General features: G+C 44.4%; 1 protein-coding gene across 1 annotated transcript; it reads left to right on the top strand.

Moving 5' to 3' along the window:
• The first annotated feature begins 94 nt into the window (after positions 1-94).
• On the top strand, positions 95-9308 carry CDNF (cerebral dopamine neurotrophic factor). Its single transcript, XM_056847314.1, has 3 exons — positions 95-105; positions 7690-7831; positions 9097-9308. Exons 2-3 carry the CDS (start codon positions 7753-7755, stop codon positions 9273-9275), a joined length of 258 nt encoding a protein of 85 aa, XP_056703292.1. The 5' UTR covers positions 95-105; positions 7690-7752; the 3' UTR covers positions 9276-9308.
• The last annotated feature ends 1640 nt before the right edge of the window (positions 9309-10948 follow it).

Here is a 10948-nt window from a genome sequence, read left to right as displayed (position 1 = left end):
TGCGGCGGGCGCGGCGATGCTCGTGGGCCGCCTGGGCTCTGGCCGCGCTGAGCCTGGTTGCCTGCTCGCTCCAGTGGGCCAGGGGCGCGGAAGCTCAGTGCGAAGGTGAGGGGCTCGCTTGCATCCCTGCACCTGTTGCCGCTCGCGCGCGCTCCTGCGGCTATAATTAGCCAGGCGCGTGCTATTAATAGGGGCATGGCGCGGTGCCGTTTCAGTTTGAGCCTTCATCGTTCCCCAGCCAGAGTTCCACGTTCCCGCAAAAAGAAAAGGGGGGGGGGTTATGCGTTTCCACGAATTTAATTCCTGCGTGCAGTTTTGGCAAGTTTCTGCAGAGGCTAGATGGCCATCTGTCAGCAATGCTGATTCTGTGACGTCAGGCAAATCGTGAGAAGGAGGGCACCTTAGCTAAGATTTGGAAGCAAGTAAATAAACCTTCAGTTAGAGACTGGAGGGAGAAATTGTGGATGTATATGAGGATGGCCAAATTAACAGAATTCCTACACGGAAAAGATAGGGAAGAATTCAAAAAAACATGGATGAAGGCCATCACATATTGGGATAAACTGGCAAAAATTTAGTTAACTCTAATTTAGTTAGAGAATTATAGAAATTAGTTTTATTTTTTATATATATTATTGTTAAGAGAGTAATCTTTAAACTGTTCAGACACTTCTCCGGAAGTCTGGTAATGGGTCACTTTTTATGGTGGGTAGAGGGTCAAAAGGGTATTTTGAAATCTATAATTTTGTAATGTAGATCATATTAAGTAGATTACATAATGAAGACTCTTGTATTTTTTGTTATTTTCTTTTTATTATTTTTCTTTTATTGTTTTGTTTTTTGTTGAGTTATGTTATAAAAATTATATATATATATATATATATATATATATATATATATATATATATATATATATATATATATATATATATAGAAGGAGGGCACCTTGGCCATCTTTGGGGCATGGAGTAGGGATCACTGGGGATGTGTGGGGGAGGTAGTTGTGAATTTCCTGCATTATGCTGGGGGTTGGACTAGATGACCCTGGTGGTCCCTTCCAACTCTAGGATTCTAAGTTAGGGGGGGTTGCTTTTTTCCTCCCTTCAGCTGGGCTTCCATGTGTTCAGGCTGGGGCACAAAACTGATTCCCATGTAGATATGCAAAAAGCAATGAGGAGAAAGTGGGTAGAGGTTTTTCTCCCTCTCCCAATGTTACAGGACCTGCAGGGCACCGACCATGATATCCCGCTTCCCAGGAAAGTCAGATCAGGAGAAATTAGTTATATTATTGAAAGAGACAAATTCATTACTTTCCCAAATGGCAAGATTTGCTGCTGCCATCATGAAGGGTAAAAGTATGATGGGGCATGCTGACCACAGTATGTCTGGCCCGTGACTGCTCCACTCTGGGTCACTTGCTATCTTTTATTTGGAAAATGTCTTAATTCTTTAAATTATTTTTACTAGTTTTAAATTTTATTTTGGTGGATTTTCCACCTTAGTCCGTACTGTTGCTATGGCTTTTTTGGCTAATGCAATAAAGACTTGATGAAGAGTGAAGTTGACAGGGCAGAAGATGCTTCTTTACTCAATGGGTGGTTAAACTGTGGAGCTCGCTGCCAATGCACGTAGTGATGGCCCCTATTTTAGATGGGTTAAAAAGGGGATTTGACCAATTTGTGGAGGTCCATTGGATGCTGGTAGCCACAATAACTAAATTGGACCTCTGCACTCTGAAGCAGTAAACCTCTAATGCCACAGCTGGGGGGCATATCAGAATCAGCCTTGGCCTAATTGCCCTGTAACTGGTGGGTCGCCATGTGGGACCGGCTGTAGGGCTGGATGAACCACTGGTCTGATGCATGTTCTAAATGGGTTGGGGTTTGCTGAGAGGGTGACGTCAGGCAGAAATCAAGTTCTGCGTTTTTTTTAAGCCTGATTCTGGAACTGGGCCCTGCAATAGCAGAATAGGAGAAGGACTCTGAAAGCAAAAGACCTAAGTTGGAGAACATGTTGCCAGCTGGCATAGGAGGCCGTGCTGAGGTCATTCAACACCCATTCCCACCCTTGTGGCTCCTTTAATATCCTTTCAAAGTAAGAAGGCTTTGGAAGGTATGGAACAACTAGAGAACGCTGCATCTTTCTGCAAAGGGCTCTGTTGAAAGGACAGAAGACATTGAGTTTCTTTCCAAGCCCCATCTCCTGTACTTCTTGCATGCTGCTTTTGAATATGATGCGGGGAGACATTGAACATACAGAATTTTTCACTTAGCTCCACTTGTGGAATTCTCCCTTTCACACAACTCATGAAGGCACAGGTGCCTGATCTTACTGAGTCTTGGGACATTCCTTTGAATGCTCTGTTATCATTAGCTGTAAGTTTGAGTGCAAATAACTTTATATGGCAGAAGCTCCCTGACCTAGATGGCCCAGGCTAGCCAGATCTTGTCCGTTCTCAGAAGCTAAGCAGGGTCAGCCCTGGTTAGCATTTGGATGGGAGACCACCAAGGAATTCCTTTCCTTTTATCCCTTAGAAGCTCCTTGATCCATTGATATAACTAGTGTTTGAGGGATATAAGGACTGAAACAAATCTTGTCACTGACAATGTAGCCTTGGGATCCCTATCGCTTAGTAGAAAAGGCATTATGTCAGACACAGAGGCATTAGATTTGTAAGTTAAAAGGGGGGAAATATAATGTGATCGAAGTTCCTCATAAAAGCGGCATTTCAAAAGGGCATGAGCTAGTGAATCGATAGAGCCAGAAGAGCAAGGACAGGTCCTGTCTGAATATGGTATATTCAAAATTCTGCCCTGCATAACCATAGAGGGGCTAGCATTCAATACAGCTAAACAAAAAGCTCTAGAAAGACGAGGAGTTGTCAAATAATATGCATAAGCAGGCAAACCACATGGTGGTGGTATTCCAAAGAACTGGGATGAACAAACGCGGCGAGCACGAAAAGTAGTGCTGTTATAATCAAGCTCTTTAATGCGCTTTTTAATTTTGGTGAAAGCTTCAGTTTTCCCAAGATCTAATATCCTGCGAGAAACCCAACAATGACAGTTTCTCATCTAAGATTTTTTGCCATGAGGATTTAAAAGGGTTGTGCTTCAGAGAAGCTAGGAACCCCTCAATGCTAAAGCACAGTTTAAGGTGTAGTTTAAAGGCGGCCAACCATGCTCTAGCTTCGAGTGACATCTGGCCAAACTCGGAACGAAGAGTAATGCCAGCAACACATCGAGGGGCATTTAGGAGTTTTCGTAAGAACTGAAGCAATGGACGATCTATAGATTCATTGACAACTGTTATCCAGATGGCAACACCAAAGAGAATAATTGGGGTAATTTTTAGATTAAAAACCTGAATAGCCACCAAGGAATTCCAGGGTCACTATGCAGAGGCAGGCAATGGCAAACCACCTCTTGTCTTGAAAACCCTATGGGGTGGCCATACATTGGCTGCAACTTAATGGCACTTTCCACCATCACCACATGGCAGAACTAAAATAATTTGAATTTCAATACAGCTACAGCATAAAACAACTAGCAGTTGTGAACATGCACAGTGATCCTGAGCATACTTACTCAGAAAGCTCTGAAAGATCTGCAGTGGTTTCCCATTTGTTTCCAGGCACAATTCAAAGTGCTGGCTCTTACCTTTAAAGCCCTAAATGGCTTGGAGCCAGGGTACCTGAAGGACCAGCTCCTGCCATATTGTCTAGCCTGCCAATTAAGAGCAGGCTCTCAAGTCTTGCTCTCTGTTCCCCCACCTACAGAGGAGAGGTGGGTGGCAACCAGCAACGGGGCTTTTTTTTTAAATAGCGGCACCTTGCTTGTGGAATGCCCTTCTGCTTGAGGCTCACCTGCCACCTATGTTGCTTTCTTTTAGGCACTGGGTCAGAGAGTTTCTGCTCACCCAGGCTTTTAATTTAGGGAGTCTTTTAACACCATTTTAGTGTGCTTTTAAGCTGTTCAACAATCTGTGCTTTTAGGCTGTGGATGGATTTGTAATGTCAGATCTTAATGCTGGATTTTAATTAATAACTTTTCATATTTTGTTTTTATTATGTTTTATTTTCTAAGCCGCCTCAGACAGGTTTCCTGGAGAGGCGGCATAACAATTTTCTGAATAAATAACAAATAAAACCCTGCTGTGTTCAGTGGGTCTTACTAGCTAATACGTGATTGTAGCCAGTGTCTAGAAGTTACTAAGATATTAATAGTGCATAGGGAAAAGTCTTAACATTGGATCTGGAATAAAAGGAATATTCATGGCTAGAAGCCATGGGTGGCCCAGGCTAGCCTGATCTTATCAGATCTCAGAAGCTAAGCAGGGTCAGCCCTGGTTAGTATTTGGATGGGAGACTACCTCTGTTAGTCTCTTGCCTTGAAAACCCTACTGGGTTGCCATAAGTCGGCTGCAACTTGACGGCACTTTATGCACAGAGATGCCCGTTCTGCGTAACTAACATTGACTGAAGTATTCTCTTGTCTCCCATAGGTGGCGTAAGAGTACCACAGAATCACCATATGGCATCTTTTGTATAAACTTTTTTAATTTTTTAATTAAAACATTCACATTCCACCTGTTCTTGTGGTTCAAAGTGGCTTTTCAGCAAAATTTATTTTCACATTCATTGTTGGCCCCATTGAAGTTATGAATTCCTTTAAAGATAAACCATGCAGGGAAAACCTGTGCTTAGCATCCACAAAATCTGTTAGCCTGTCGTGGCAAAATCAAGGAGTGTTCCAAAGCAGCATAAAGATTAACACATTTAAATGCTCACCAGCTAGAGTCCATGCTGTCAGGTGCATAAAGGATACACACGAAGCTGCCTTATACTGAATCAGACCATTGGTCCCTCACAGTCAGTATTGTCAACTCAGACTGGCAGCAGCTTCCCAGGGTCTCAGGCAGAGGTCTTCCATGTCACCTACCACCAAATTCTTTAACTGAAGATACTGGGGTTGGAACCTGGGACCTTCTGCATGCCACGCAGATGCTCTGCCACTGAGCCATAGCCCCTCCCCATGAAAATGATGACGGTGAAGATGATGGATATAGGGGTACATGGGAAATTGTAGGGAGACTGATAGATCAGGTTTGTAAGGTGGGATTAAAAGGTGAACAGACTCGCGTCATAGTTGAATCTATCAGTTCATTTTCTAGGGGTCAGCAAGCCAACAGATATAAATAATTCCAGACATGTCCAATTTTAGCAGCTTGGTGTTAAATTTTCATGACACCTTGGATGGGACTTAATTGCTTTTATAAGAACAGTTCCAAGCAAGGTCTCTATTCAAGCCAGAACGAATGGATATAGTATGAAACTAAGTTATACAAACCAGAAAAATCTCTATATAGTTTTACATTGTCAAATACAGGTGTAATGCAGGACTCCATTAAGATAAGGAAAGTGCTGCAGTGCTTTCCAAAAATGTGTTTAAAAAGCTCAGGGACAATCTCATTAGCCTAATAAAAATGAATCTTCAATGCTGTTGCCCAAAAGTGGCTTCCAGCATGAACCAATCACAATTCTCCAAATATGTTGTACAGACTACATTTGAATAAATACTGAGGAAAATTCAACAGAACTGGGGAAAGTATATCAGGTATTTCCATATGCTCCTCTGAACTACTTTTTCTATGTTCTGCAAGCTGGGATCATAAGCACATTTCATTATGTAACAATGCAAAAACAATCCCTTATAGGAAATAGAACATTTGCAGATTGGAATATGTGCATTCACAGCAGATATTTATGCCACGACACACAATTATCAAAGTGAAGCTGATTGAGATCAGTACTTTTGAAAAACAAGTTATTTTGTGTCCACCATACCCATCAGTGGAGCAACAGGTTGTTGGTATTATCAAGCATATACATTTGAAGATGTTTTGCTCTGGATACTACTCAAGGCTGGTTCTCCATCTATGCTAACCAAGCACCTGTTTGGGGCAGCAGAATGAAAATGGCATTGATGTACTGCAGTGGCTCAGTGGTACAAGAAGTGACTGGCAACCCTTCCAGGGCCTGGGCAATTGCAAGCCAGGCCCAAGCCAAACCTTTGGGGCCTTGCTGCAGGGACTTGACTTGGGCATGGACCCTAGAGGTGATGGGTGTACCACACTTAGGGCAACAATATACCTGGAACTGGTCCTGACAATTACTTTTCATAATGGAATCTTCTCCACTTCTCTGGAGTTCTCCCAGCCTGCTTCATGGATCATAGCTAGGGTTGCCAGGTCCCCCATGGCCACCAGCGTGTTGCCAGATCCAGGCTGGGAAATTCCTGGAGATTTTGGGGTGGAGCCTGGGGAGAACAGGGACCTCAGTGGGGTACAATGCCATAGAGTCCACCCTCCAAAGCATCCATTTTCTCCAGCGGAACTGATCTCTTTAGTCTGGAGATGAGCTGCAATTCTGGGGGATCCTACCTGGAGGCTGGCATCTCTAAGCATGACACATGAGATGGAGACTTTTTCTTTCTTTCTGTGCAAGTAAGAATAGTATGCAGTTTCATTTTCTTAAACTGCTCATTACTTCTGCTGTAAGTTAAAGTTAGGGGGAATCGACAAGGATGTTTTTCTATATAATTATTACGACGTGGGTGGCTTCATTTTGTGGCTCTGCTCTTGCTCCTTGGCAGCATCCCAACATAGACCTTTAGCAGATGAAAGCTCTGTGTTCCATGGCTCCCCCATTTCCCCCATAACGCAGCGCGAGCATGTTCCCTACGTTTGTCTGACAGCAACATACACGTGCATTTGTGAGCAAGGGAGTCGCGGGAGGCTTTGTTTCCACTGCAGAACTAGAAAGCAAATGGAAGCCCTGAGTTCACTGGCAGGTTCTGCCCAGAAACTACCACGACTGTCTATACGATCCTCATGCCATGGCTGTACGCCACCCCAGAGGAAAAGGGGGGACCCCTCTGGGTGGGACACTGCATTAGATCCAGATTACCGGTAAACCAGCAATTTCCACTGATCCCACTGCAGTCCCTCCTCGTGTCATCCCTCAGCATCCCCTATCCTCTAGGAGCAGCATTTCACGGTGATGAGAGGGCTTCAGTGGCAGGGAAGTTCTATTCTGTTGATAGACAATTTGGTCTGGATCTCTTACGTTCACTGATATGAGCTACAAGCACCCATCTGGGGATTTTCCAATTTTCCAGTGGGCCTGGCAAAAATCTTTGCACACAGCAAAGATGGCAAGCCAGCTCTTGAAGAAAACTAATCTCTCCTTAAAAACAAAAAAACCATTGTATGTGATATTACTCTTTTGGTATTTATGGAACACAAATGGAATATTATCTGCAGTCCACTTCAGATCTTATTGTTTTATTCAAACATTCTCTGTACATATTTTAATGTCTTCCTTCCCACCCCACCCCCATTACAGTGTGTCAAGATTTTTTGGGCAGATTTTACAGTTATTTAAAAGAAGAACATTCTGATTTCTCCGTGGCTTCTATAGAGAACGAACTGGTCAAACGTTGTGCAGATGCGAAAGGAAAAGAAAACCGCTTGGTATGACTCCCTTTCTCCCTTTGTTAAAAATACTTGAGATAAAATGCCTCCAGCCGAGACAGCTGAGGCAGGAGCGGGGCCAGGGATGGTCATTGTTCACCCTCGCCACCAACGCCGAATTAGTGCTGACCACAGGGCTTTCCTTTCTTTCTGCAGTGCTATTACATTGGAGCCACGAGTGACGCAGCTACCAAGATCATCAGTGAAGTCAGCCGCCCAATGAGCGCTCATATACCCGTGCCCAAAATCTGCGAGAAGCTGAAGAAAATAGACCTTCAGATCTGTGAGCTCAAATTTGGTATGCAGGACAGAACAGCCACCAAGCACGCCTGGCAATCCAGTGACATTCAGAGTTCATTGTTTTAACCAGGAACCCCACTGCATAGGGATCATAGCACCACTAAGGCAAACACACATGGCTACACTGTGCGCAGTGGGCCCTTTTTGGCTTCCACGTATGACAGTGCTCTTCTCTTGGATCATTTGCCATGAGCAGAAGCAGCAGTTTTCTCTCCAAATCCTCAATTTTTTAAAAAAAAAAATTGTTCTGGGCTTTGGCAGAGATTTCCTCTCTCCCCTGCGATTTAGGGCCAAATTAAATATGAACTCCCTCTAGGGTTGCCAACCTCCAGGTAGTAAGTACAGGAAGGGCTAATGATATTCAATCAATCCCAAGCTTACTTGTACCTGTATGGGACTGTCTATACCATATTCCCTCGCCATTCTGCTATGAAGATTACTCTTAGTGGAACTTTAGCGACTTGAACCTTTTAGGACTGTTGACATAGGATTGTATATAGATTTGTGTATTGTATGTCATTCACTGCACTTAATACACCTTGTTTTTGTAAGCTTGTGATTGATTGAATATCATTAGCCCTTCCTGTACTTAGTTCCTTACCTTTGGTAGTAGTACAGAGGTGTTTATTTTGGTTGCTAAACCTCCAGGTAGTAGCTGGAGATCTCCCGCTATTGCAACTGATCTCCAGCCGGTAGAGATCAGTTCACCTGGAGAAAACGGCTGCTTTGGCAATTGGACTCTATGGCATTGAAGTTCCTTCCCTCTCCAAACGCTGCCCTTCTCAGGCTCCGCCCCCCATAATCTCCAGGTATTTCTAAACCCAGAGCCGGCAACCCTACTCCCCCCCACATTTTAAAAACATTCTAAAATGCCATGAGGGCCCAATCCTGATTGGGCCTGTTATGTATGTGTTAGAAGGTAAGCAGGGGGAAATCCTAGGAGCTTGAGTCCTGGGCAAAGTCTCCTAGCCCTGCTCGCCCCATTGGCCAAAACCGGGCCACGCTATTGGCCCTAAGCCAGCGCGCGCCATTGGGCAGGGGAAGGTTGTTCCCCCCCATCACGGATCGGGGGGGAGCGGCCACAGGCGGCCAGGGGGGCATATTTGTACAAATTGGCCACTATAGGAAATAGTGTCATGCGCGCTAGCAAGCCAGATGGGAAAGCCACCTTTTTGGATGAGCCCTGGTTGGTTTTTGGGGTGGGAAACAAAAATAAAGAACGAAATCAATAGAGCATGTTTCTCCGCCTGTTTGTTTTTACAGAAAGAAACCTTGACTTAACCTCAGTAGACCTCTCGAAGATGCGAGTGGCAGAGCTGAAGAAGATCCTGGATAGCTGGGGAGAAGTGTGCCGGGCGTGCATTGAAAAAACAGACTTGGTGAACCTGATTAAAGAGTTGGCCCCAAAACACACAGCTCCGATTTCTAGAACTGACCTCTGATGACATCTGAATCAAACGAAGCACATGCCGACTTACTGCCTTTAATTAATTCATATGTTTATTCCAGCACGAATGCAGAGGGGTGGCTACAGCCTCATCTTGATGGTCCATGAAAACACATCGTGGCAAATGCAGATTAAACAGCTAGTGCAGAACGAGTTTTAGAGTATCCTTCGGATAATTACTTTGGAGTGCTACTGGGACACTGAAAAGTAGTGATGATTTCCAGGGGTAGAACGATCCTTTAACTTCCTGGGGTAGTTGCTGATGGGCTGCTGGTCTGTGAGGCTCCTGGTAGCCAGGAGCAAGCTGAATTGCCTGCCGGTGGAACAGGCAGCACTGCTGGGGCTGCCTGGCTGTGCCCGGGGTGCCACTTCCCATCTTATAGCCAGGTGGGCCCTGTGGTGCTCCCAGTGCTGCTCTGTTTGGCTCAGCTTGTTCCTGAGTGGCTTTAGCATCCCAGTTCACCCCTGCAGATTTCAAATGTCTCATCCCTGCTGTTTTGATCCCCAAATCCCATCTTCACACAATGCATAATTAAATTGTGGAACTCCCTGCCCCAGGATGTGGTGATGGCTGCCAACTTGCAAGGTTTTAAGAGGGGAGTGGACATGTTCATGGAGGAGAGGGCTATTCATGGCTACAAGTCAAAATAGATACTGGTCATGATGCATACCTGTTCTCTCCAGGATCAGAGGAGCATGCCTATTATCTTAGGTGCTGTGGAACACAGGCAGGATGGTGCTGCTGCAGTCGTCTTGTTTGGGGGCTTCCTAGAGGCACCTGGTTGGCCACTGTGTGAACAGACTGCTGGACTTGATGGGCCTTGGTCTGATCCAGCATGGCCTTTCTTATGTTCTTATTTTCATTTTGCTTCTCCCTTTTTCAAACTGAACCCCTGTTGCTTTATTTGGGGGTCTTCGTTTTCCTATGTTTGGGTTTTCCCTCAGTAAAATGATTTTCGTGCTACATTCCTGTCACTGTTTTGTTCCAGTTTGAGGCTCAAGGGTATAACAGAGTCGCCCTTGAATAAAGTCATTACAGTACATGCAAAATCATAGCCAGGGTATGAATGATCATACAGGAGATTATTCTCGATAGAAAATTGGCCCTGCATTCAGCTGCTGACAGCTGCTGTTCTTTTGTTCTTAAGTTTGCATTCTGTCCTCCCACCAAGGCACCAAAGGTGGTATCCTTAGGATTTTAAACTGGAACTTCCTGGTATAGGTACATATGGAACTCTGTCCTTCCTATATGAACCTGCCTACTCACTAAGGTCTCCTTCAGGTGAATAGGGCTTTCTTATTTAAAAGGTCTGCCCGCTTCCTTCATTATGAGTGGTTTAGGTGCCAGGACAAGACATATTATTTTGACATGCGTTGGCTGATCCCGTCCTGTTTTATATTTCAGTTTGCTGTGTGCAGAGTTTATCTGCTCTTGAGATTACTGTGCTGGTATTTTCTATTAGTCCCTAAATTGCTGTTTTAGTGTAAAGCAGAGATCCTTTCAATCGATTTGTTAGCCACTCAGGGCAAATGATATTTGGAAAAATAGGATAGAAAAATAAAAACAAGGAAAAGGGGGCTGAATTTGGCCTCTGTAGTACTATGCACAAACATGCCAATATCCCATCATTGGGTTGGAGCTCATGGATCTGTTTAACTCATGGTGGC

The sequence above is a fragment of the Euleptes europaea genome, chromosome 3, assembly GCF_029931775.1.
Source record: "Euleptes europaea isolate rEulEur1 chromosome 3, rEulEur1.hap1, whole genome shotgun sequence".
Taxonomy (NCBI): Eukaryota; Metazoa; Chordata; class Lepidosauria; order Squamata; family Sphaerodactylidae; genus Euleptes; species Euleptes europaea.
This window is presented reverse-complemented; position numbering and strand designations above follow the sequence as displayed.